Source organism: Anopheles ziemanni, chromosome 2 (assembly GCF_943734765.1).
Source record: "Anopheles ziemanni chromosome 2, idAnoZiCoDA_A2_x.2, whole genome shotgun sequence".
Lineage (NCBI taxonomy): Eukaryota > Metazoa > Arthropoda > Insecta > Diptera > Culicidae > Anopheles > Anopheles ziemanni.
Window position 1 is genome coordinate 92,329,291 of NC_080705.1, and position 25,586 is coordinate 92,354,876.

Consider the following 25,586-nt stretch of genomic DNA (forward strand, 5'->3'; position numbering starts at 1 on the left):
CAGCTTGCGCACCAGTAACCGCACTTTTGCCGAATCGTCCAACCTGGACGCATCAAGACTGAAGAGATCGTCGTAGCGGGAAAACCACGCTTCGAACGTGATGCCATTTTCGACGTCGAAACGGAACTCGCTGATGTTTCCCGCCAGGGAATCTACGATTAACTCTGGGTTACTCACGGGCTGCTGCTGGGGCGGTGTGTGTTGTTTTAGGGCTTGCATCATAAACTGCTGCTGCTGCTGCATTTGCTGAGACATCGTTTGCAGCATCTGGTAGAGGAATGCGTTTTCCGGGCTCGTGAAAGATGGTGCTGGGACTCCATTTTGCGCGCTTGGAGTCGTCGATGGCGCCGGGTTGAAATTTAACGATGGCGCCGGTGCTTCGCTTCGGGGCGCTTGCCAGGGCAACTGCGGGTTACTCGAGGTCATCGGATGTTGCAATCCTCCTACGCCGGATTGTCCGAAGGATGACCTCCGCTGCTCCTCGTCGGGCAAAGCGTTCGTTTCCATGCCGCTCAATCTGCGTCGTTTTGCACTCGGTGGCGGAATTTTTGTAGATAGGATTCCACCACTTTTCACACGCACGACACGCGATATAAATTAAAACTTTATCCTCGTCGCCACTGTTGTGTCTTATGTTACATTAAAAAAGTATTTTATTATCTATAAATTAACGATTAGACAATTACACTTTAAAACGGGTTTCGCGTGAAGGATGGACAAATACGGTACGGACGAATACGGTACGGACGAGGCAGCTCCCGGGAGACGATACGCGTCCTCTCGCTAGGACGGTCGGGAAGCGAAGCGGCCATCCTGTTGTTCACCTCGTCCGCTATCGGACACCGATAGCGGCGAGTGGAAGGATGGCTGCGTACGTTGCAGCTTCCAGTGGATGATGAAGCTGCGTCTCCACAACAGTGTTCATTCAATGGTGTGATTGAGAAAGATACAGGAAGATTAAGCGATGGGGGGAGGATTGCTTCGTTTCACCGACGAGCAAAGTGCTCATGTTTACCCAAACACGGTCGTCAATCCACAAGTTAGCACAGATCTCGGCGCTTATCAGTGCGCCGTTCCGCCAAGAATAGGTACGTAAATAATCTCCTGGCCAGCTACGATCTCGAGTGTGAGTGTGTTTTGTAATAAAAACCGGAGCCGAGATAATGCGCCTACTGTCAGTTTGTTTGGACGCCGGGTGCAGATCAGTTTGGTCCGCTTTGTTTGACAGGTTTCCCCAACTTTGGTCGTGTTCTGCTTTCCTTCCGGTGTTGCTTTTGTGGTGCATAACTAAAACTGATCCCGCGAGAATGGTGCAAGATCGTTCTTTGAATATCACGACTGTTACGGCGCGTGACATCCGCTGGCCAACGTCCTTGGGGGCACACGGTTCTGATGCAATGGTATGTAATGAAGTCGCACCGTGACCCGTTCGCTACCCGGAGTAACCGAGGACCGAATTTTGGGCCCATTCGTTCGTAGCACACGGATCCGGATTACTCTTGCGTTTACGTCACGATTGCGACGGTCGAGGGACCTGTTGGGTACGGCATGACGTTTACTCTTGGCCGCGGGACCGACATAGTACTGCTGGCCGTCCGTGCTATGAAGCGCCTGGTTGAGGGTCGCACGACGGCCAGCATTTACGAGCGATTCGGTCAGTTTTGGCGTGAGCTAACGAGCGAATCGCAGCTTCGATGGGTAAGTTCTCGTTGAATGAGTTCGGCAGGAAATTACCTATTACTACCGTCGGCTAGATTGGACCAGAGAAAGGTGTTACCCACCTGGCGGTGGCCGCCATCGTTAATGCCCTGTGGGACCTGTGGGCCAAGATCCGAAACGTTCCCGTCTGGCAGTTGTTGGTGGAAATGGAACCGGCGGTAAGTTTCATCTCCGGACGCAGCACAGTTTCTTTCACCGACGGTAGTCTTTCCATTATCGACCAAACAATTTACATCACTTTGCTTGTTTACTTGTTTACGATTTTTATTTGGACAATTTGGATAGCCTATCTGGTTCGCTTATAACTTCTTGTTTTGTATGTACCCTGCACCTGTAGAATCTTTTGTTATTAATATATTTTACGTTTGCGTTTGCCTGTCCGCTTTTAGCAATTAAATTTCTTCTTTCGCCTTTCATTCCTCGGTAGTTAGTACTGAATTTCCCCCTTCTCTCGTCTGGCCAACAAACACATGTTATGTGGGGGTTATATTGCAAAGAAACCAACAAAAATACGTCGTTTACATACATACATACATTCACATATTAGTATATATAATTATTCAACAAATCGTTTTTTTTTATTAGACCTAACAATGACGGTGTTAATTTTTCTAACACGGGTTTTTTTTTAACGTTACGTTCCGCATTTTCAACAGAGCACTTTCCGTTTCGCTCTGCTGTAAGAATTTTCAAACGCAAAACGAGAGTAGTTTATGTTTTTAATAAGCAAAAGTGATGCGCTGACTGAGTTGGTTATCGCCAACAGTCCAATTCGTAACTAAGGCAACCGCCCCGGTTTCTTGAAGAAAAAGAAACCCCATTGTGGCAAAAAGACAAACGAAAGCTTCCAAATGATTGGTGAAGTGCATATTCATTCTGTTCATGCACCAAACAGCAATCTGTTTTCTACAATTTCCAGTTTTCGGGCCAGAGCAATTCTGTCCCATCCTATATCTGTCCGTTCTTTATTACCTTAAAAAATGTTGCTACCACACGACCATCGTTCGGTTGGTGGTAGACACGAAGGGTGAGTAGCAAAATATATATGTGCAGTACAGACAATAAAGTATCCGTACAGTCACCAATTTTAAGTTTAATCCTGGTTATCTACAAAATATCGTTTAAATGGTTATCCTAGGTCACGTATTCGCTGAGATAACTAGGCTTTAAGTTGTAATTGATGACTGTACGGATACTACTTTCTTGTGTGACTGTATGTATTGATACGCCCTTTGCACGACCTTTGATGTTTCAGTTGGAGGACATTTTGCGAAAAACAACAACCCTAATATTCATATCCATACGTTACGTTACATATATAAATCTCGCCAACCTACGGATTAAAAAAAAAAAGATAATCATTTACAAAACTCGTAACAGTAAAAAAGAAACGGAGAATATATACTATGTAAGTAAAAATAAATGGCAAACAACGGTTTCGTCTAACGACTGTGGCCAGGCGCTAATGATGATGATGATGTGTATGTGTGCGTGTAGGGCGCGAGTTCGTACTCTTGTTTCTTGTAAAAGTTTTTCCACCTTCGCGTGAAAAGCGTCCTAGCGAAAATCCGAGCTCTCCCTCTCTCTCCGTGTATTGTTTTTTTTTCCTTTTTTGTTAATGAGGAAGGTTGGTGGGTGATTGAGGGAGAGAGGGGGGGTGGGTAGGGCGAGGAGAGAGAGGTGATGATTAATATCGTTCAAAGTGAATTCCAAATTCCAAATGTTCCACTCGCGACAATGCCCCTGCCTAGTTTTCCTGACCTTCGTCTACTCCCCGCCTTCCATTAACCACCGAACCCGAGCGACGTCCCATGAGCGGGTTGTGCGCGGATCTGGCACCAATTGTCGCTGCCGCCATCAGTTCTTCTTCGACCTCCTCCTCGTCTTCCTCTTCCTCGTCGGCATCGTCCTCTTCCTCGTCCTCCGGATCGGTGTCGGGATCGTGTCGATCGTTGCCGAACCGCCCATTGCCAGAACCGTTGGCATTGTTCAGCGACAGCTGGTGGCTCATGGAGGAGTTGTTCTTGTTCGACGGCTTCAGGCAGGTAGGACCGGCGCCGGAACGTGGAAACCTTTGCGTGTACCGTTCGAGCCGCAGGAACTTGATCGAGACGAGCCGGTTGTCGAACCACCAGCCGTTAATTTCGTCGTGCACGATCCCGGCGTCCTTGGCCGTGGCGCACCGCACGTACACGCAGCAGCTGCTCCGGTCGAGCTGGATGTCGTAGATCTTGCATCGGCCGCCCACCTTCTCCAGGATGGCGTCCTGCACGATCGTCTTCAGGTTCGGATCGTTCACCTCGTACTTGTCGAACATCTGACGGATCTTGAGGCAGGGCGTCGGTGGGTCGTGTATTTTGTTGCTATTGTCAAACGCCGGACTTTGCCACTTTTTGGCACAACCACCTCCTCCTCCACCGAGAGCTGCTGCTCCGGCTGCTCCAGCACGTCCACCCCCCGACGGTGAGCCTCCGCCAACCGATGTCGCCAACGGTGCGCTATCGATCCAACGCATCATCTTAAAGTCCTCGCCTCCGATCGAACCCACCTCAAAAAGGATGCGGCTTTCGTTGTGCTCGAGAAACTGCAGCGCTTCGTCCCACGCCCATCCGAGCTTCCGTCTGTTGGCCGGCCCGAGCAACCGATCGCGCAGATGACTGATGACAACGCGTGCATCCTGTTCCTTACCGCCCGACGCAGCGGCCGCATCCGAAGCGTTCGCCGCCGCCTGACTGACGGCGTGGATAATTTCGCTGATCAAACCGTGGACCTGTTCGCGCCGCTTCTGCTTCACCTGAAGGACGAACCGGAACAGATAGTTCGCGGCCAGCGCCACAATTCCCGCGATCGCAAGGGCGCCGACGACGATGAAAAACTTCTGGAACTTGTTGTACATCATGCAGGTGAAGGGAAGCTTTGGCCGGAGGATGGTGAAATGGTTCGAGCGGGTGGCGCGTCGGTCGAGCACCTCCGCGAACGCGATCGGTTCCCCCTCGGAGCCGCAATGATCGATCCGCCACTGCGGGTTCCGATCGATTAGATACTCCATGGCGTGCAGGTGGCGCGTGAGCTGTGGGATGAGCACAGACGGGGAGTTCTCTTTGGCGTACTTGAGCGCTTCGCCGGCCGACATTAGCCCCGAGACGGTTGCTGCGTCCCGGCAGTGATGCTGTTCAACGCGTGCCTTCAGCTCGTTTCCGATCAGCTTCAGCAACTCCAGGGCCGGTTCAACGTCGCCCGATTGAACGCAGGTTGTGCCAGCGATTCCACCCTCCTTCTCGCACAGATCGTACCGCGTGTCGATGGAGCTAAGTGTGCTGGCCAGATCGGTGCTGATCGTCATGTACATAAACGCGACGAACAGCAGAAACGCCATCAGCAGACAGAGCAGGGCGCACGGAATGAACGTCTGCTTGAAGCCGTAGGCGTCGTCCAGCCTTTTGATCATATTGCCGATCCGCACCCGATACGGAATCGACGGTGGGTCGGGTGATGGTTGCGCGTGCGTTACTATATCGTTCTCGTTGAACTCGTACTGACCACCGCCTCCTATACCTCCCGCTTGCAAGCGACTGTACCGCTGTCGGATATGATTGCCCGCGATTATGGACCCGGCCGTTCCCAACGGTGACGAGGGGACAGAGTTGCCCGCACTACCACCACCACCACCACCACCAGCGGTTGCGTTCGGTTTATTGAATCGCAAGTGTCCCGGGTGATGCAGCATTCCCGATGCTTGGCTTGGACCACCGTAACGAGATGAAATGGGAAAAGGTGCCGGTATACCACCACCACTGTTGCTTCCCCGCCGGCCAATGATTCCACTGATGGCACTGTTGTAGTTCTCCTGCGAAACCGTCTCCCCGCGCAGCTGCATCAACCGCTTCGTGTACTCGCTAATGTACGGCGTGGAGGAGGGAGAAGAAGAGTCGTTCGCCGCGCCGTTCGAAGATCCGTTCGAATCGTTCAACAGCGCACCTGCACCTCCACTGTTGTTGTTGTTACTTCCGCCACCGGCGACGGAGCTGTTTATATTGCTATACATACTGCTGTTCGCGGACGGAGGCGTTATGTTTGGGGCCAGTGAGGCCATCTTCCGGAACAGCGAACTGTGCGACGTTGGCTGCGGTGGTGTTGATACGTTTCCTGCAAAACGATACGAACAAAATCTGTGTTAGTAGTTGCCCAATTTCTCCTCGAACTGTTCCTCATATTCATTACCAAAACCTCGGATAGGAGGACCCCCACGCAGGGAAGAAGGGTGAGGATAGTCATCCTCCTCGCTGTCGTGTACGATGACCGGTGAGATGTAGATTGAGCTGCTGGACGTTGGCGAGAGGGACGCTTTCGTACTGCTTCCCGCCGTTCCAGCGTGATGATGATTGTTCACGGCGTTGCCACCGTTAGCTGCGCCAAAGTGGGTGGACAATACCGGTGACGTTGATATGCTGCTAGTGTTTGGGATTCGCTTCATCGACGGGCGGCCCAATGCTGCCGATGCCGCTGCTGTCGGTGGTGGCATTGCCATGGAAGGAAGTGCCCCGGCAACGGTCGCCCGTTGGCTTCGTCCAACGCGCGTGTTACTGCTGCTGCTGCTGCTGGCGGCAAGTGATTTCCGTTGAGCCGCCGTCCGCCGCAACCCATCACTACTGTCCGATTCCTCGCCGGAGCTGTAGCGAGTGGCCTTGGACGAGTCGCGGTGCAGCTTTTGCTTTTCGTTCTCGATAAAGTGGCGTAGCTTCTTGATCAGAATCTTTCGCGTAGTGGACGTTACCGGCAGCAGCGGAAGCCCACACTGCACCAGCCGAAGCCGCAGCTCGTCGTCGGAGAGCTGCTCCAGGTTTTCCATCCTCCACCGGATGGCTGCTCGTCGCTGCTCGATTCGTTTACAAACCTCGGCCTACTTTTCCAAGCTTACTGCTTATTTTCTTCGCTCACCACACACTACACGAAAATGCAGCTACTAATAGAACACCCCAACCTTGGCACGCACAAAATGCAGTCCTGTTGCTGCTGTTTCGGTGTGTCTCTTTTACTCTCACGCACGCCCGCTTTATCCTTCTCCTTTTATTGTGATGCCAACACGGGTTTGTCAAGTGGCGTCGTCCTGCTGGCTTTCTTCGCAAGATACGCGCGCGTTCGTTGCATTCGTTGACGATACGCAGGTAGAACTTGAACTCCGTGAGGCATGCGGTGATTATTTCAACGCAAAAGGCGAGAGATGATGATTTCACCGACGCTTTTTACCTTCGCACCGCAGACAACACACACGACGCACCGCGCGTTGTTGGTATGTGATGCTCGCGTCACTGCACTTCCTCTGCGTAACAAAATGCGGCCAACTCGCGGGTTATTTTCCAAACACCGTTGAAACCGTCAACCGCGCGGTGGTGTTGAGGCCAAAGCAAACATTCACACTCTTTTCCACCACCATTCGGTGCACTTCCATACTTTTCACGCTATTCTTTTTCCGCTTCTTCCCGTTTCGTCTTGAAGAACTGGCTTGTGTGAACTTTGCCGCTCCTTGCGACGCGCTGCAGCGACATCAAGGCATCAAACCTTCACCGGCACTCGACTCGAGCAGTGATGGGACACAATTATGTTTCTGCTGTTCAGAGGCCTCGATAAACCTTCACGATATTTCTACTTTACTGAAAAATTATTGAGGAAAAAGATCGACGATCTTTTCCGAGTCGAACAAAACACGCGATCTAGTGTTGGCAGAATCGGGACTCGGAAGATTCGAAGATTCGATCCCTAGACGGATTCTAAAGATTCGAATGCCATTTGACGGATTCTAAAGATTCGAATCCCTTTTGACGGATTCTAAAGATTTGATTCGATTAGGATTCGAATCAGATTTGATTGATTTGGGACTCGATTTGATTCGATTCTGACTTGATCCTAAACTGTTTGAATCGACTCTCAATGATTTGAGTCGAATTAGTCACATAACTAGTCGATCTAGAGTCGATCTAGAGACTCGAACAAAACACGCGATCTGTCACGCTACCGCGGTTGATGTAGCAGACCAGGTTTGCTTCAGAGTGGCTGTACGTAAAAGGGCGATGTTACGTCAAACGGAACTGTCAAAAAACGGAACTGATAGAAAAGGACATCCGGTAATTGTTTGCCACCGAAATGGAAATTGCATTATGAAAAGTATGTTTTCTTATTTCTAACAAAATCTTTATTTTCAATCTAAACGCTGAAAACCAGGAGCTTGTTTCAACAATAGATTTCCGCTACATCGAAGACGTTATCACGCCAAAGGAAGCAATAGCGATGTTGGAGCAGAACAAGGCATCCCGCTATGATCGCATGCAGCATTTGATGGAGCGTGGTTATCCCGCATATACTACACAAATAGGTGAGAAAACGTTCTTTCAATTCGTGGGGCCATTACAAATGTTTTTGTTTCGTAGGTTGGATGGGCTACAGTGATGAAACGATACGTGGGTTGTGCAGAAAATACCTCGCTGCTGGATTTAAAGCGTTCAAAATGAAAGTAGGACAGGATTTGGACAGTGATATCAAACGGTGCCGGTTGGTGCGTGAAGAAATTGGCTGGGAGAATAAATTTGTAAGTAGTTTTGACTTCTCAATGTGCTGCAAACATTAATTTATGCTTGTAACGATTCTAGATGGTTGACGCAAATCAAACTTGGGACGTCCCAACTGCAATTGAGTGGGTGAGAAAACTCAAGGAATTCAAGCTGCTTTGGATAGAAGAACCAACATCCCCAGATGATATTCTTGGGCATGCAAAGATTGCTGACGCTCTAAGGTGTTGCTAATCGCAAGGGACTACAAATAGTGTACCATTTTTAACATGAAAATTCAACCGATTTCAGAGAACATGGTATCGGAGTGGCAACTGGAGAGATGTGCTGCAATCGAGTGATGTTCAAGCAATTTATGCAAGCAAACGCACTCGAGTTTTGCCAGATCGATTCAGCTCGCATTGGTGGAGTCAATGAAATCCTATCGGTCTATCTGATGGCCAAGAAACTGAATGGTAATTATAGTTTCGACACTCTGCTATTTCCATGACACATAAATGAAACTTACCGATACAATTTTCAGTAAAAGTTTGCCCTCATGCTGGAGGTGTTGGACTCTGCGAGATGGTGCAGCACTTGCAGATGTGGGACTATTGCTCGGTGTCGTGTACGATGGAAGATCGATTGGTGGAGTTTGTTGATCAGCAACATGATCAGTTCGTGTACCCAGCAACCATTAACGAAAATGCCTGTTATGTTGCACCACGTGCTCCAGGCTATTCAACTGAGCTGAAAGATGAAGCTATTGTGCAGTTCGAGTATCCAAATGGATCGGAATGGAAACGCATGTTTGGTGAAGGTCTTTTCAAACCAGAAAACTACTGAAATATGATAATAATCTAAACCTATCAAAATGTTAAAATATTTCAATGAATAAATGTGGTTAATCACGTGGGTATTGCAGGGTACAATGGTGATTTACAACTTGTGTTATTCCCACTCACGTTAACCAGCATGTTGGTCGAATAAAACTGCTTGGAGCAATGCCTCCAGTTTTATGAAGAATTCCTGATGATTTTGAACTGCAAAATTCGTTGATGTTTGTTCGTTACGATTTTTAACAATCTGTGCTATGCTGTACGAAGCAATGGATGCGGCGGTATAAACACGGTATGTGTCAAGCGCCCGGAATTGTCAAATGAATTGGCGGGACCAACAGCATAACAAATGCGCCTCAGAAACGATTGCAAAAGAATTAAAAGTTGTGGCCGATTTAGGTGTTATCTCTTGTAGGTAAAGGAAATATAAAACATTAAGATGCCGTTCAAACGTTCACCTATGCGGTTTGCCCATATAGTGGGATATACTATAGTCTTCTACCAGGATGATGGCAAGTATGTGCGCTATTGATATTGTATATGCAAATCCCATTACACATGTTCCACGGTTGAAATACCTTTTTCGTCCTTCAGTTGCATTGTTAGCGTTGGATACGATGGAGACTTTCGCATCTGGCACGGCATTGGCGACGACGATCCACCGACAACCTGCATCGGAGAGCATGCATGGACTGCGCTCCAGTACGGCGATCGTGTGCTGATCGCGACCGATCTTAACACGGTGCAAGCTTGCAAATATCCGTCCCTGGAAAAGGATGGTATTGAGTTTCGGTTTACGGCCTACGTAACTTGTATAGCCAAAAACAAGCGGGTAAGACCTTGAGATTTCTATCGGCCCCATTTGTTGCTCATTTGATGAAATTCATCTTCTAGTTTCTGACTGCCGGTTCGGAAGATGCCACCATAAAAGTCCTTTCGACTGATAATGGCGAGCAGTTTGAATTGGAAAACCTAGGCGGTCCCGTGCTGTGCATCGATCTTAGCAAGCACAACCTTATTGCCGCTAGCATTGGTGATGGTACTATCCGTGTTTGGGACATGAACACGAAAGAGCTCAAGAAGACGATCGACGGTCTGCCGAAAGTTAAAAGTTTCGAAGCTGTTCTTCATTTCTGTGAGTTGTGTCAAACACGATCTCCTTCATTTCTGCACACTTTATTATTTATTTGATTGATGTTTCGTTCTTCCAGCAACACCCTCTTTCGAGCCGAAAACTGGTTCCCTGATGGCATACCCACTTGAGAAGGAGGTAATCGTGGTGAACACCAAAACCTGGCAAGTTGTAAAGAAATTCTCGAAACCGAAGCTTTCCGCCGATCTTACGGTCTGCGCCTTTTCACCGATGGGTGACTATTTGGCGGCCGGAAGTGAGGTAGGAGAGGTAATCGTGTGGGACTTCGACACACAGAAACTGATCGATGGATGTGCACAGTTTGGGACGTATCCGATCACAAGAATCGTGTGGAATCCGAAGAATAACGGCGAACTGGCCGTGTCGGATGCAAACGGGCAGATTGGTACGGTGACGGAAATTTTCTTAGAGGCCGAAGAAGACGATGACGGTGCCGGGGAAGATATCGTGGAGATGGCGGAAAAAGAGGAGGAAGACGGCGATGATAAAATGTTCGATGAGTGTAAGTATATTATAAAATGGAAACGAAAAAAGACTGCAATAGCTATATTCTTTTAAATCAGTTGTAGTAAAAGAAACCGAAGTGGAGGATAACGATGATAACGGCGATGGGCCTGACGATGATGAGCTGAACGAAAACTGTGTTGAGATAGAAAAATTAAAGTCGCAGGTTCTGGGACCGACACAACGGGCACCTGAAAATGACGCTCTTTCTGACGTTGACGATGATGGGGCTTCTTCGGTTCGCAGTGAGCGCTTTATCGGGCCAAAGTCATTCCCTCAACAGCATCCGTTTCAACCTGGCTCGAGTCCTCACTCGCAGGACCATTGCTACCTTGTGTACAATCATGTCGGAATGGTACGACGACACGCGACCGAGAAGGAAAACTCGATCGAGGTGGAGTTTCACAACTCTCAGCAGCACCACGGAATCCATCTGATCAACTATCTCAACCACACGATGGCGGGCTTGAGCGAAACCGTGCTCGCGATGGCCTGCTCGAGCGATGACGGAAGTCCGAGTAAGGTGGTGTGCATCAACCAGGCCTCGTTTGGAAAGCGCGAGTGGAGCTTCACCATGCCAGGTTGCGAGGATATCGTTGGAGTGACCGCGTCGGACAAAATCGTCATCGTAGCGACGGACAGTCGACTGTTGCGGGTTTTTACGGCCCGTGGAACCCAGCGTGAGATTTTGTCCATCCCGGGGCCAATCGTTGCCCTTGCCGCCTACGGAGACCATTTTTTGGTCGCGTACCACAGCGCTCCGGCCAATGAAGATCAAAACATTACCCTAATGATTGTGACGTGCATAAACTTTAAGCTGCGCTGTCGGGAAGTACGTGTCCCACTGACGGCTGGCACGGAGCTGCGCTGGATTGGGTTCTCCGATCGGGGCTCCCCGGTAGTGTACGACACGGCTGGTGTCCTTAATTTATACCACGCTGCATCGAACGTTTGGTTTCCCATCTATCACGCCGATAATTTGGTAAGCAAAGGAAATCGATGCATCTTCGGTTGTTGCTTTTTAAACTTTTTACTCTTTCTTTCTCTCTATCTCTCTCTGTGGCAGCAAACAAAAGGCGCATCGGACAGTCTCTTCATTATAAAAGTGTCCGAATCGACCCAGGCCATACAGCTGATTCTTTGCCGGGGGGCAAGGTATCCACTGACCAATCCGAAACCCGTTCCGATGGAAGTGCAATTCCTTCTGCCCTTGTGCGACCAGGACAGTGAGAAGGAGCAGCTCGAAGAGCAGCTGGTTCGTTCGTTGTACTTTAAGCAAAACAATGCTGACAAGCTCATAATAGAAACGGCTCTCAAACTGTTCGCGGTGTGTACGATTGTTTCGCTGCGCTGCCTGTTACCATTTACTTAACTATCTTGTATTGTTTCTTTCATCCCCGGTTCAGCTTGCTTGTAAAAATGAATGTGAACAACGCGCCAAGGAGCTGGTGGAAACGATTGCCTCGAGTCAGTTGATTCCGCTGGCGATTAAGTACGCGAGTAAAATCCGTCGGTATCATTTGGCCGACAGCCTGGCCCCTTTGCTCCCAACCTTCCAGGAACAGGTAAGAACGACGTTGAATCTCGGATTGTTAACATGCAAGTAGTTTGAAATAACTAATTTGTTAATAACTTTACAATTGCTGAACCGATTTGTACATGTAACACCTTAAATGAAAGGTCTGCTCAAGTAACACAACTTTGTGTTACAATAGATCTTTCTATATTTTCTAGTTTTTGGGAAAGTTTATTTTTCAAAAAGCGTCGGAAATCTACCGGTTCCTCCGGAACAAGGTACTCAATATTTCGAATAGCCATTTAGGTAAACATTTGCCAATTTGCCAATAACTTTTGATTCTTTGAACCGATTTTTACGGCAGACCCCTCAAACGAAAGGTCTTTTGCAGACCAACAACTTTGTGGAAGTACAGACTTATCCATCGTTTCCAGTTTTTGGCGAAATTAATGCTGCATGTTTAGCAGAAAAAGCATGTTCGAAAGTTCCCGATTCGCGGATTCTCTCTTCGAAAGAGAGATTTTGCGAGAGAATTCTCAATGATACTCAATGGTACTTTGGTGTGTGATGTTCTATTCAAGTAGCACATTTGGCTGATGTTTCCCTAAGCCTTCGATAGCTCAGTTGGTAGAGCGGTGGACTGTAGAAGCAAGCTTGCGAGCGGAGCATAGTAATCCATAGGTCACTGGTTCAAATCCGGTTCGAAGGAGAGTTTGAGAAATTTTTTTTTCTCAAGGAATAAAATTTATATTTTTTTGTAATATTTTACTGAAAGTTTTATGTGAATTACTTTTTTGACTACATGATATTATTTTTTTCATCAGGAAAACCAAGAGGAAAAGCTCGAGCAGGAACGCATTCGAGAAAGTGAAGCCATTGTGAGCGAGCTTCAGCATATCAATATTGAGGCGGTTACGAAAAAGGACACGACACCGAAAATAGTTAGTACTGCTGCGATGGCCAGCTGCCAACGCTGACACTGTCCAAGCGGTCATGGTTTATTTATGTTCCTATATCTTCCAGAAACCACTTCCAGTTGGCACGAAAAAGTCGAGCAACCCATTCCGTAAATCAACGCCTGCTGGTGGTGATTCCGTAGCGTCGTCGTCTCCCGCCTCCATCCCGGGCGGCACCGGCAATCCACTGGAACATTTAACCGGCAAGGCGATCGGATTTTCGACCAGCAGCAATAGCAGCGGTAGTCCATACGTTGCCAAAGCGCCGGCCAATGGAGGCCAAGTTGAGAATAGGCCTCACAACAACAGCGCTGGAACGTCCGGAACGCCTAGTGGATCGGGCGGAGGCAAGTTTAAACTCTGGTTCGAGCAAAACCAGGCCGAACTTCAGCAGCGCCATCCGGAGGTTGAAAGCTCGGAGTTAGTCAGGATCGGTGTGCGCGAGTTTAGGGCTCTCCAGCAGAAAGGTACGGAGGGTGGCAAAGCGTCGAAGGAAAATGGTACTCCGCATAAAACGTCCGAAAAGCGAAAGCTCGATGAAAGTGAACCGGCGGAAAGTGGCATCTCTAAGCTGGCCAAGTTTGGTTTCGTTCAGAACAATTAAATGGAACGCTAAAGCTAATTTGTGGATTGGAGTAAGTTCGTATTAAGTAAGTAAACATTTATTTTATCTATAAAACTAACCTTTGGGCCGTTTAAAATCTTCGTCAATAATAACGAAAGAACATGTGTGGTTGATTGGAAGTACGTCCCCAAAGACCGACGATTGACAATCCCATGATAAACGCAGACTAGAAGACCATTAGAAGCTGCATTGTTGTTCCGCGAATGCCACTCAATCATCGACAAGCGATGCCCGTGCAGCCAAAAGGCAAGAGGCGTAAAATGACGAGCATATGGAATTACGGAGGACAACAATTTGCGCTGGGTTCCTCGAATCTTCGGAGAATCGAACTCTTTTCCTATTTCCCAATTGCCTGGTAATCGCCATACCGCACGTTCGCCACGTCCTTTTATATGTGGCATGCGTCAAAATCGATCATGTCAATTATGAAGTGTCGAGTCATCGGCACATTTCCGCTTCCGCGTGTCATCTTCCGAACGGCGCTCGCTGATAGAACCGATCGATTGAGTTTGATTTGGCACTGCGATTCCCTGTCAGCTCATTCATCATCTATCAAACGAGTGTTGTTTCCCTCGGTGGAAAATGATACCATGTATCGTAGTTGCGGAGACACAACGTTAAGGATTTTCTATTCGTTGACGATTTCGAACCGTGAAGTAGCGCTCGATATCGTAGGATTAATCCTAGAAAAAAGAAAAGAACAAGAAACGGCCCGATCGTGGAAATGGAAATAATGTCCACTTCCCGGTTGGGGGATTTCCTTTTCTCGACATTTCAAACCTTTTCCATCTAAGTACCGAAAGGGGAATGGTTACAGATGGCAACAATAACATATCATTCGAAATGTAACGGATACGGTTAATTATTGGATGTGGTTGTGGTTTGGGTGTACATTAATCGGGCGTGACTGTGTCCCTCAAAAGGACATTTAAATTGTCCTCTCGGTGGCTCAGACTTTTTTTTATGGTACTCCACTGAAATTGTTCCTCGTGCATTCCCCATTCAATCGTATAAAAAGGATTTCGAGATTAAAACATTTAAATGTTAATGCCGCGCATGTGACAACATGCACTTCAATTAATCGATGGCCGGACAGTTTTGGGTTTTTTTCCCTTTTATAGCGAGAAATGTTGGTTTTCAGTTAATGATTGATACAGATGGGGCGTTCTCATGTGGCTCAGTGTTGTAGATAAAAAAGTGAACGATGGTGTTAAAATAATTAATGGTTTATCTCGGATCCAAGCCAGTTGTGTCCCGTAGGGGATGCATTTGATTTATTGTGAGACACAAACCTGTTCTTCGGTCAGATGGAAAGTTCATCCAAAAAATGGTACTTACTTAACTTGAGAATTAATTTTTAATCCTTCCTGCATAAGGTGAACTCGGATACTAGAGAATCCTTATGGCACAACGAATACGAAACTCTTATAATTTTATATTTGTAACTAAGGTATTATTTTACATCCGTGTTAGGAGGTAAAAGCAAATTGGTTTGTTTTCAATAACTTAAGCTATAAACTAAAACTGTTCGAATATGGTTATCGAATTTCTCCAGGGATATGTTAAACATTATTATCACATTTTTATATTATATTTTTTAACATTAAATTTTAATACTGGGCTTCTGGTTCAAGGCTGTGTGTGTTTCATGTTTGTTATTGAATTGATTTTGGATTGGTTTTCATTCAACATCTATTTTCGCTCTTCCTATCCTTCGTTAAACGCAGGGTGATATAAATACAGATAGATTCCTAAAAGTTAGTTCGATCAGAAGATGCAACCAGGTATGATTGTAATTTTGTTTTTGTTTTTGGTGCGCTGGTGAATGTAGCAAAACTTTACGTACCCCTTGTTTGTTTGAAGAAATGATTGAACTATATCGCTCCCATCGGTGACAGAACAAACAGATATCATTCCCTTTCCCACTAGCGGGACTTGATGATTCGATTGGTGCGATGGTTCGCACGCCCGATTCTCCCATGGAAAGTGCGCGTGTGATCCAACCGGGCGCCATATTCCCGTGCGACTAGAAGTGAATCAGTGCCTGCAACGCGTGGAAGAACGCGATACCAAGAACGGACGGGCATTCCCATTCCCATGCATCAGGTCCGGATGGTGGTCGTGTGTGGTGATCCGACTTCCCCTGTCTGTGCACCGCGGATTGCCAAGATTATGGGCACGACTTTTCCCACCCGAAAATAGTGGGATAACCGAATGTGAGTATTCCTGTGGGAACGGTTGCGGGGTTGCGTTTTCTCGTGCGAACTCGAGCGGTGGATAAAAAAGGGGTGGGAATGGGAAAATGGGTCTACGCGCGAAAAAAAAACCCAGTCGCAGTTTCCCCATCTCCTTTTTATGATTGTCATCACTGGCCTGCTGATCTACTGCGGATCGACGGCTGAGTGGTGAGATGTAAGCGATCTAACGCAGCGTGAGATAGTGAGAGTGAAGTGGTGAGCTCAGAACAAGTGTCTGGATCGTGTTCTCATTTGTTTAGAAATCGGAAAAAGCAGATGTTCTCACACGAAGCGAGTGCAAGAAAGTGAAGTGGTAATAGGAAGTTTGATTTGATTGATGCCGTGTGAAGGCAAACATGAAAAGAAGGGTGAAGGAGCAGAGAAAAATCGTTGGCGTGTAATTGTCGGGTCCGCGGGTGTTAATATCATTTGTGAAGCCACATTACACGGGTTTGCTTTCGTTTGAAAAAAGGGGGTAGGATACAGGGGCAGATGTGTGGTGCAATGCGGGGTGTTTACTAGTTTTTCTCCCCCTTTCTCCCCTTACGCAAAGTGGTTCCAAGCGCGCGCGCAATCAACGAGTTTTATCGGGCTTGTGGTGTGACTGCGCGGGGAAGAAAGGAAAACCTCCAACAAGACAAGGCAAGGCGCCTCGGCGTTCTCTCACGCCGCGGTCTTCGCGATCGCGAGAATGGGCAACGGAAACGTTAGAACAAGTGCCAGACCACGACGGCGACGAAGAATGAAAGTGTGTGTGTATGTGGAATTGCCGGTAGAAGCAGCAACAGCAGCAGAAGTGCCAGAAGCCCCCGGGCGTTCACGTGGGATTCCAGGCGCTGGCCACTGTGGGGTAAGTAAGCCGTGGGAGAGTTCGATTCGATGGGAACCCAAGCCGGGACGTCAGCATATTTGTTCTTTTCCATATCCATCACGGTCTCGGTCCGTTTCCGTTTCGAGGTTCGTTCGTCTGCAACTGTGGTAAATTAGAGTATAACATAATGGGAAGGGGTTAGAGGTTGATCCTTATCACAGAGCGAGAGCATCGTTTAAGAATTTAAAACATTTAGGAAATATGTAAGCGGTCGTTCGAAGCAGATCGTACGGAATATTTGAGTTCTAATTTTAACACCACTTACCAACAAGGACAATGTGAATAGAAGAGTCTAAATTACATTTCATCCCCTTGCTTGACCCAATGATTGATACCAGATGCAAATATTTGTACCATGTTATAGCTTTTTTCGTCATTCCCATATGCATATTTTATTGGAAATATTATCGTTAGTCATAACGATGAGTTTCCCTGTTTCCAACTGACCTTCCCGTTCGTTGGATTAATGTCCGATCAAAACACTTTGCGTTCCCAGAAGAATGATTACGTTGTTTTTTCCCCATATGTAAAAATATTAGGTGACATTTAAATCCCTCTGCCTATCCGCTTGTAGCAGGTTGTTCCCTCAATCAAATGCGATTAATTGCTTCCCATAAATGTGGTGTTGTGTTTTTATACATTTTTTTTTTCTCGGTGAAAACTCGACTGACTGGCCTACCCCTGGTGTGGCTTTTAATTGTTTGCAAATCGTCAACGGGGGGAGGAAGGAAAAAACATGCCCAAAGTGCATTTAAATATTTAGCTGGGAAAAATGCGCCGGGAATAGGGGAAAAGGTAAAGGTTGGGCAGAAGATATCATCGAAAGATGCACACCGGGGAAAGGGAGGGAGGGATGCAACTGCCACACACACATGATGATGTCCGTGTCATCGCGCTGCCGAGTCAACGAGGGGGAAAATGCACGGCGCACCCTTCGATCCGTTCCTGGGAATCGAGTTCCTGGCATTCGAGCGTGGTGTGCTTTACCCCTGCGTCCAATAGAGTGCGCCCTTGCCCTTGTGCGCGGCTTTTTCGAGAGAATCCCACGAATAGAACCGTGTCGCCGAGTCCTGGTTTCCCCGGGCCTGCACAATCGGTAAACAATTTTCTCATCGGAACGAAAAAGCCATAAAGCCCAAGAACGTGCCGAACGATGCGCGCATGATGGGAGTGGGAAAAACGCAACGCAAGACGCATTATTTTCGCCACCGAGGGCAAAATGGGAAGCATTTTCTGGTGGAAAACACGGCAAACAGCCGAAGCAACCGCGGGGGACAGAAAGGGACAGAGCAGTTTGAGTGTCCCGGTTTCGTCGAGAGGTCGGTGAAATAATTATGCTTTTATCTGGTTGCGGCCATAACTTCTCATGCATCCCCATGGTCACTTTCCCTGGCGCCGGAGGGAGAGTGAGAGAGGCGGCGTCGGTTTCTGCATCGCTGACTTCTGCTTCACCGTGAAGGAAGGAAGAGAAACAAAAGCGGGTCACACTTTAAACCGACACATTCTACTTCCGAATGTTTCCTCCTTTTCCCGGGACCGTTTTTCGAGCAGCAAAAGCGGGCAAAGAAAATCGCCGCGTGTGACAACCTAATGCCGTTCTCCCATCTTCTTCTGGTTCTGACGTGTTTTCCTTTTTTTTGGGCTCCTCGTTCCTTTCGATTCGAATCGTATCGACGCGTTTCCCGCGAGACAGATCGGTGCTTGCGTTTCCCAGGCCACCGTCAGCGTGTGACTGGGAAAATCCGGACCGAGAACTCTACCCTGGTCAGTCGGTCGCGCGATGGTGGTGCGATCTACCCGGCTCACACGTTCTTATTGGTTTAGTTTTTGTGCCTTGTGCGAAGCCCCTCATCTTGAGGTGTCAAGAGGTTCTTCAGCGAAAAAGAGTTTTGATGATCAACACCTCAAACAAGCGTTCGCCGGATCTTTAACGATCGAAACCATCGACTGATTTATTGCGAGCGGATTGTTCTACCCGGAAAGGAGGATTATTGTTGTCTACTAACGAGAAAGGGGTCCGAGTAGGCCGGTAAACAAAAGGCAATCCTTAGATAGTCCTACGTCATTGCGCGCCCATTACCGAATCGAGGCGTGAGGCGTAGACTTTCCACCTTCCAACGACCGAATCAATCAATCAACCTTTTTAAAGCCACCAAGGATGGAACCAAAAGCATTTGGTAACACGCTCCCAATTAACGTCGGAGGGATTCTACCCGCCTTCGCCATCGCCTTTTAAAACGACCAGTTTTTCAGTTGATTTCATCGATTGTGTCTACGCGCTGTTTTTGGTGACCATCTGCTGCTGACCATCGTGTCGCTTTGGGACCGCATAGAGATGTCACCCACTCAATAGAGTCACGATTGGATTAAAGTCATCCCTCCAGCATGCAACATAACGTGAAGTGCTTTGGCTGACCATCGTCCTTTTTCAGCGGTATTGTTCAACAAATCAACTGACCAGTGGTTGGACCAGTGTTGGTGGAAGAGGGAAGCTCAATTAAAAGACCCCTTCCATCGATTTTGCGGTATTTGCAGTGTGCAAAATTTTGTCCCGTGGTTTATGCCCACAATCGTAATTGAAAAGGGCTCGCTGAAAGCCAATGTCACAAGGTTGCAAACATAACATGACTTCATATGCCACTCGAATTAGTTACGGTCTTCCGGAGTTTCGTTTTTCGACATGTTTTCGAGTACACTCTTTAAAGTGGCCTATGTCGTTTTAGAAGTTTTTTTTCCGATTCGTTCCACTGTTGTTTTCTGCTCCTGCTCTTGTTTTTTTTTTTGTTGTTTAATATTTGCCATAACTTTAAAATATTTCACGCATCGTCCTCGACGAGCGGGGAAAATAAAACATTCGGGCACAATTATTTATTTCATGGTCAATTATATTTTCCCTGACCCTTGTCAGGGCGGCTCGGAAAAGAAGGAAAATATTTTCTGACGCCTGTTTTAAGCAGTTTGTTTTAATTTTTCCATTTATTTCCAACAAAAATTGTTGGACTTACCCTTGGAATGGAAGTGGGAAAAGTGGTCATCAAAGCAACCAATTGGCATGGGGCGAAATTACGTTCTCGTGCTGGCCTACATTGATTTATACGATTTCATAATTACTTTGCACATAATCGCCGATATGGACGCCGTGGACACGGTTTGCGGATTTGCAGCACGCAACAAAGTGCCGCCTCAATCAACATCCCATGCAAGTGAGTTACGATCGCAAATATTTGGGATCGTAAATAATTTTAAAATGCACTTTGCATCGTGCAGCTATATCCAAATCTGGCACGTGAACCCACGAAACCCGTCTATCCCTTGCCGACAATAATGCGCCCGAAGGCAGTAATCAATAGTAGAAAGTCTTCGTCCTTGTTCTAGGTTGACCATTTGCGTTTGCGTCATTGCTGACCGACCGTTGGGCGCTCGAAAGAGGGCGTTCGTGTTCGTAGTCTAAAACTAATCAAAAAGCCAGCTCCGACAATTTGCATTATTACCCGGGACACCTCCGGTTAGGGGTTGGGGTGACTTTTGGGTTTGGGAAATGAAATTTGATTATTTCGAACCGACGAAAACCCATATGTGCACACCTTTGCTCTCCCGAGCTCGAACAAGTGCAAATAGAAGTTTGATTAATTCTTTAAATCGATTTCATTTGCTCGGGGGCCTTCCACCAGATCCCGATCGATCATTGCAATGTTTTCCGGGAAACCATTCCTGCCCGCAAGTGGACTACAAACAAATGGGAACCTTCTTCACACTGGGAACGCGTCCTGCGTGCGTGTCAAAGTGGGTATGTCCTGCCCTTCGCTTCCTGGGTCCCGGGAATCTAGGAATTAGAATCGATGAGAGCACGAAAGGGTCAGGGGGACAAGGAGGAAGGAAGTTGTAAGTTTAATTAACATTCGTTTTCCCGTTATTGAGCCGCACTGTAACGCGCGTTCGACGTTGAAAAACTAGGGTTGATGATGATAATGTGCTTGGCAATATTGTGAGCACGCTTTGAAACTGTACCATCGCATCGGTTGGTAACTTCATACGAATTCGTGGACATTTCCGCTTGCTCCCTCCGGTGAACTTATTTTTCCACACGTGACCAAACGCGTGTCGATCGTTTTTGGATGATTTTTGATGTTGCTTTTCGATTTTATTACTTTCCTGTATGTTATGGAAATGTGTTGAGCGTGATGCCGTTGCTTCGCTGGCAGATTGACGCTGTTATTATTTTTATTACGTTAGCTTAGGAAGAACATGTGCTTGGCGGTAAAAGCAGGTTACTAGTGGTGTGGTACTCACGATAAGTCTTCAGGTCAAATAAAAAATCATCAATCTTTCTCCTTCGAACCGGATTTGAACCAGTGACCTATGGATTACTACTACTAGCCGATTGTCGAGATTTGAACTCCAACAACGCTCACTACAGTCCACCGCTCTACCAACTGAGCTATCGAAGGCTTGGTTCCTTGCATTCAAAAGTATGTTTAAAAAACACTCTCTCGAGCGATCACTTTCGAAAAGCAACGCCAGCACTTTAGTACCTGTTTGCGCATAGCTTGAAAAAGTGATAGTAGCTTGATCGTTCGATCCCCTCTTAACGATTTCTATGCCATCACAACTTTGTCAGACAAAATAAATCAAGACGATCAAGCTGCAACAAGACAATTTTGTTTTCATACACTGGTTTCGAATTAACAAAAAATGTATTCCTTCGAACCGGATTTGAACCAGTGACCTATGGATTTCTATTGTTTCTAGATGTGAACTCGGGAGCGTGTCTCAATTTCACTCATTTCTCTACAACTACAGTCCACCGCTCTACCAACTGAGCTATTGAAGGCTTGTCAGGTTATTGGTCACTTTCTGTTCAAAAGTTACATTGGCGTTGCATTTCGAAAGTTGCCCCAGGGCATGTCTGAACAGGTAGTAGCTCGATCAGGCGATCCCCTCTTCATTGCTACTCAGATTGTTTGGAGCGACTATCGTTATCTGCCAAATGCATTCGAAGATTGCTTCGAATTCGAAAAAATAAACATTTTATAAAAATATATAGTCGATCCTTCGAACCGGATTTGAACCAGTGACCTATGGATTTCTATTGTTTCTTTGAGGTGCTCCTCCCCTCCACATTCTCCTCTTCAACTACAGTCCACCGCTCTACCAACTGAGCTATCGAAGGCTTGGTTCCTTGCTTTCAAAGTGTGTTTAAAAATCACTCACTGGAACGATTTTTTCAGAAACCTACGCCAGCTCTTTAGTGATTCGCTAGCATAAAACAGTGATAGTAGCCCGATCCTTCGATCTTTCCTTTTTAACGATTTTTAAACTACCGTCAAAACGACATCAGACTAAATAAAATAAGTCAAGCTTCAAGAAGATAATTTTGTTTACATGCACAGGTTTTGAATTAATAAAAAATGTATTCCTTCGAACCGGATTTGAACCAGTGACCTATGGATTTCTATTGTTTCTAGAGCTGAACTCGAGAGCACTTAATCGTGCCCCAATTTCACTCATTTCTCTACAACTACAGTCCACCGCTCTACCAACTGAGCTATCGAAGGCTCGATTCATTGAGCCTCAATGTCTGTCCAAAAACCACCTGAATGCTCACTTTCGAAATACATGAAGCCCAAGAGGCTTGAGAGATAGTAGCTCGATCATGCGATCCCCTCTTCTTTCCAGAGTTTATTTGGAGCGACGATCACTATCTGTTAAATGCATTCGCCAGCCAGAAATGCATCGACGAAAGAAGATTGCGAGTATTCAAAAAATGATTGATTATAAAAAAACGATGCGTTCCTTCGAACCGGATTTGAACCAGTGACCTATGGATTTCTATTGTTTCTTTGAGGTGAATTCGGGACCTCTTAATCGTGTCCCAATTTCACTCATTTCTCTACAACTACAGTCCACCGCTCTACCAACTGAGCGAAGGTATTGAAAGTACATTTTAGTTTTGTGCATTCCATTTCTTTAGAGCATCTTTCGTGGATCAAAAGATCCTTTAAGTTGGTCGATGTTTTCGCAATAAAATTAATTGTGTACAATGTTTCCTTCGAACCAGATTTGAACCAGTGACCTATGGATTTCTATTGTTTTTGAGTGCTCCTCCATTCTCCTCTCCAACTACAGTCCACCGCTCTACCAACTGAGCTATCGAAGGCTTCGAGTTGTGTTTCCAAAGGGACGCTTCGCGATCATGAATCATCAAATCGCGTACGAATGTCTTCGCGAGTATTGGTTGATACGGCATCAGCAGGTTTCAAACGAAACTGGAAGCACAATCAAATGGTGAATTTTATTCACACACACGCTAAAAGAGAGGTATCCCGGTGAAACATTGTCGCTCGTTCTTGTGCATAAATCGGAAAAGAAACCCGATGGAATATGTAAAGATCACACCTGAGTTCCAACAACGATTAAACAGAGTCCGCCACTAGCAACAGCTTTCAGTAGAACCTTTTGTACTAAAAAATCTCTTGATAATATTCCTTGTCAACCCACCAACACAACGGCGGGATCAGGTGTTGGTGGTTTACAAATGCAGGCAAATACGGGACTCGTGAAACGGGCAAACAGGTTTTGGGCTTTGACCTGCTAGACTTGAAATCTTCTCGCTGTGCATTGAGATAATGAATACATTAGCTCGCGCAACTTCGTCGGGCAGAACCGAATCGAAACACGAGTCGCGTCCACTTGTGTCGTCCAGAGTGTTGCTGACCATCGTGGTAGAAGGTGAATGTTTTGAAGCAAGAACGCGCCCCCCGAAGAACCGGATCCTTAGAAGAACATGGCGGCGCAGGTAACATTGAGCTGCGTTTTATTGCTGGCAGTTGCTGGTTTGCCGGTGTTTGTCAACGCTGAAGGGATTGACCTCAGTGTTGGCGATGCGGCCTTTTCCGTGGCGTACTTCAAGAATTCGTTCAATCGGTCAGTGAACTCGGTCGTGTCTCCGATTGCGCTGCGCTTGACCTTCTCGCCGCTGTATGAGGTCACGGAGCCGGGCACCAGAGAAGCGGTTCGCCGGACGTTCTACCTAGCTCCGGAACCATCGGATGTTCGCAGCAACGCGGTGAAATTCGTGGACGATGTCGAGCAAAACCAGTACCTCAATATGTCCTTCGGGGTGTTCAAGACCGCCGATGAGCTTAGCCCCGAGTTGGGCGACTCCGTGAGAGCTATCTTTAAGGTGGAGCCTCAGACGGTGGTGTTCGCTGATACCAAATCGGTCGTCGCTAAGGTCAACAAGTGGGCGGAGGAAGCTACTGCCGGTTTGATACAAAATTACCTCGCCGAACAAGACATTGAGGTGAACCAGGAGCTTTTGCTGCTGAATGCACTCTATTTGCGAGCAAACTGGGCCCAGAAGTTCCCGCTGGAGCGCACGTCACGCGAAACGTTTGAATACCTCGACGGTCCGGCTCCGGTGGACTTGATGAGCGTCACCATGGAAGTTCTGTACAAAGCGCACGAGAAGTTCCACACCATCCAAGTGCCGTACAGCGAGGACAGCGATCTGACCATGTGGATCCTGCTGCCTCACCGAGGCGGTACCTTCGACGAGCTGCTCGATCTGCTGTCGGTGGAGCTGCTCGACGAGCTGGAGGGATCTTTCGCACCGAGAGAGATTGACATTTTCTTACCCAAGTTCACCGTCCGTCACAGCCACAATCCGCGCGATGTGCTGGCGAAACTGGGACACGAGTCCATCTTCGATGGGAATAACTTTGGAGCGTTCGCGAGTCACCGGTCGACGCTGGCCGGGCTGAAGCAGAGCACGTTCCTGAAGGTGGACGAAAGCGGCACGGAAGCGGCGGCCGTAACATGTTAGTATTCCGCACGCACGTACTTACCACGTTCTTGGCTTAATTCCAATGTTTACCATTTCTTTCTTCCACACCTCGAAACAGCGGTTGGCACGAAGTTCCGCGTGAGAAACACCCAGTTCCGAGCGAATCAACCTTTCGTTTTCATCATCCGCAAGATATCGACCGACACGATCTTGTTCTTCGGACATTACTCCAATCGCGAACAAAACTAATCCTTGGCCGACATTTTGAATAGAATTATGACGTAACTAGTTAACGGATGACGCGTTTAAATAAATGTGCAAAAAACAAACCACGTTTAAAGTAGCATAAATAAAAAGAATCTTTCCTTCATCCTTCGAACCGGATTTGAACCAGTGACCTATGGATTTCTACTCTATTTTCGAAGAGGTAGATTTCGTTGTTACACAGATAAGAGTTGGGGTTTGGATGCATGTTGCACACACCACCCACCTCTGGGATCTAGGTAACCACCAATTTAACCTCTCGCTAAAATCTCTCTACAGTCCACCGCTCTACCAACTGAGCTATCGAAGGCGTTGAAATTGTAGACAGCAAAACAACTTGATAAGCCCCGACCAACGGTGCACTTCACGCGAATTAAGTTAAAGCACGTGTCGTTGGAGCGAAGGTATGTTGCCGGTGGGGAGTGTGGTGGCCTTGTTTGGTGGGAGAAATGATCAGGGGTTTCAGTCGCAAACAGTGAAAGTTGCATAAGATACGCTACACTTGCCATTCGCGGGAAACGGTAAGATGAACTGTGGTACCGATGCCTCTTTTAGATTGAAGAGTAGTGTTTTG

At 47.1% G+C, this 25,586-nt stretch overlaps 4 protein-coding genes and 7 non-coding genes across 11 annotated transcripts; 4 read left to right on the forward strand and 7 right to left on the reverse strand.

Moving 5' to 3' along the window:
- The first annotated feature begins 1,205 nt into the window (after positions 1-1,205).
- LOC131282215 (mitochondrial enolase superfamily member 1-like) lies at positions 1,206-9,182 on the forward strand. The gene is made up of 8 exons (XM_058311627.1): positions 1,206-1,400; positions 1,480-1,698; positions 1,755-1,877; positions 7,939-8,089; positions 8,145-8,302; positions 8,364-8,506; positions 8,574-8,737; positions 8,806-9,182. The coding sequence occupies exons 1-8, from the start codon at positions 1,308-1,310 to the stop codon at positions 9,105-9,107; spliced, it is 1,353 nt and encodes a 450-aa protein (XP_058167610.1). The 5' UTR covers positions 1,206-1,307; the 3' UTR covers positions 9,108-9,182.
- LOC131282213 (inner nuclear membrane protein Man1) lies at positions 2,637-7,187 on the reverse strand. Its single transcript, XM_058311625.1, has 2 exons — positions 5,941-7,187; positions 2,637-5,865 (listed from the first exon to the last, which is right to left on the reverse strand). Exons 1-2 carry the CDS (start codon positions 6,566-6,568, stop codon positions 3,467-3,469), a joined length of 3,027 nt encoding a protein of 1,008 aa, XP_058167608.1. The 5' UTR covers positions 6,569-7,187; the 3' UTR covers positions 2,637-3,466.
- A 283-nt stretch (positions 9,183-9,465) lies between the features above and the next one.
- LOC131282214 (WD repeat and HMG-box DNA-binding protein 1) lies at positions 9,466-13,906 on the forward strand. The gene is made up of 9 exons (XM_058311626.1): positions 9,466-9,616; positions 9,695-9,932; positions 9,995-10,235; positions 10,312-10,755; positions 10,817-11,739; positions 11,824-12,084; positions 12,164-12,322; positions 13,098-13,214; positions 13,297-13,906. The coding sequence occupies exons 1-9, from the start codon at positions 9,540-9,542 to the stop codon at positions 13,831-13,833; spliced, it is 2,997 nt and encodes a 998-aa protein (XP_058167609.1). The 5' UTR covers positions 9,466-9,539; the 3' UTR covers positions 13,834-13,906.
- On the forward strand, positions 12,883-12,982 carry Trnay-gua (transfer RNA tyrosine (anticodon GUA)). Its single transcript has 2 exons — positions 12,883-12,919; positions 12,947-12,982. It is a non-coding gene; the product is annotated as a tRNA-Tyr (tRNA).
- Positions 13,907-21,291: 7,385 nt separating the features above from the next.
- Trnay-gua (transfer RNA tyrosine (anticodon GUA)) lies at positions 21,292-21,410 on the reverse strand. Its single transcript has 2 exons — positions 21,374-21,410; positions 21,292-21,327 (listed from the first exon to the last, which is right to left on the reverse strand). It is a non-coding gene; the product is annotated as a tRNA-Tyr (tRNA).
- Positions 21,411-21,660: 250 nt separating this feature from the next.
- Positions 21,661-21,793, reverse strand: Trnay-gua (transfer RNA tyrosine (anticodon GUA)). The gene is made up of 2 exons: positions 21,757-21,793; positions 21,661-21,696 (listed from the first exon to the last, which is right to left on the reverse strand). It is a non-coding gene; the product is annotated as a tRNA-Tyr (tRNA).
- A 217-nt stretch (positions 21,794-22,010) lies between these two features.
- Positions 22,011-22,132, reverse strand: Trnay-gua (transfer RNA tyrosine (anticodon GUA)). The gene is made up of 2 exons: positions 22,096-22,132; positions 22,011-22,046 (listed from the first exon to the last, which is right to left on the reverse strand). It is a non-coding gene; the product is annotated as a tRNA-Tyr (tRNA).
- A 244-nt stretch (positions 22,133-22,376) lies between these two features.
- Trnay-gua (transfer RNA tyrosine (anticodon GUA)) lies at positions 22,377-22,517 on the reverse strand. Its single transcript has 2 exons — positions 22,481-22,517; positions 22,377-22,412 (listed from the first exon to the last, which is right to left on the reverse strand). It is a non-coding gene; the product is annotated as a tRNA-Tyr (tRNA).
- Positions 22,518-23,007: 490 nt separating this feature from the next.
- Trnay-gua (transfer RNA tyrosine (anticodon GUA)) lies at positions 23,008-23,119 on the reverse strand. Its single transcript has 2 exons — positions 23,083-23,119; positions 23,008-23,043 (listed from the first exon to the last, which is right to left on the reverse strand). It is a non-coding gene; the product is annotated as a tRNA-Tyr (tRNA).
- A 627-nt stretch (positions 23,120-23,746) lies between these two features.
- LOC131294747 (leukocyte elastase inhibitor-like) lies at positions 23,747-24,997 on the forward strand. Its single transcript, XM_058322792.1, has 2 exons — positions 23,747-24,782; positions 24,867-24,997. Exons 1-2 carry the CDS (start codon positions 23,747-23,749, stop codon positions 24,995-24,997), a joined length of 1,167 nt encoding a protein of 388 aa, XP_058178775.1.
- A 121-nt stretch (positions 24,998-25,118) lies between these two features.
- Positions 25,119-25,322, reverse strand: Trnay-gua (transfer RNA tyrosine (anticodon GUA)). The gene is made up of 2 exons: positions 25,286-25,322; positions 25,119-25,154 (listed from the first exon to the last, which is right to left on the reverse strand). It is a non-coding gene; the product is annotated as a tRNA-Tyr (tRNA).
- Between the last annotated feature and the right edge of the window lie 264 nt (positions 25,323-25,586).

Coding starts and splice junctions, on each gene's coding strand:
- LOC131282213 (XM_058311625.1), bottom strand. CDS start 6,568: ATGGAAAACCTGGAGCAGCTCTCCGACGACGAGCTGCGGCTTCGGCTG. Junction 5,866..5,940: donor TCCTCCTATCCGAGGTTTTG/GTAATGAATATG, acceptor ATCGTTTTGCAG/GAAACGTATCAACACCACCG.
- LOC131282215 (XM_058311627.1), top strand. CDS start 1,308: ATGGTGCAAGATCGTTCTTTGAATATCACGACTGTTACGGCGCGTGAC. Junction 8,303..8,363: donor TTGGCTGGGAGAATAAATTT/GTAAGTAGTTTT, acceptor TAACGATTCTAG/ATGGTTGACGCAAATCAAAC. Junction 8,738..8,805: donor GATGGCCAAGAAACTGAATG/GTAATTATAGTT, acceptor TACAATTTTCAG/TAAAAGTTTGCCCTCATGCT.
- LOC131282214 (XM_058311626.1), top strand. CDS start 9,540: ATGCCGTTCAAACGTTCACCTATGCGGTTTGCCCATATAGTGGGATAT. Junction 9,617..9,694: donor TTCTACCAGGATGATGGCAA/GTATGTGCGCTA, acceptor TTCGTCCTTCAG/TTGCATTGTTAGCGTTGGAT. Junction 10,756..10,816: donor TGATAAAATGTTCGATGAGT/GTAAGTATATTA, acceptor CTTTTAAATCAG/TTGTAGTAAAAGAAACCGAA.
- LOC131294747 (XM_058322792.1), top strand. CDS start 23,747: ATGGCGGCGCAGGTAACATTGAGCTGCGTTTTATTGCTGGCAGTTGCT. Junction 24,783..24,866: donor GGAAGCGGCGGCCGTAACAT/GTTAGTATTCCG, acceptor ACCTCGAAACAG/CGGTTGGCACGAAGTTCCGC.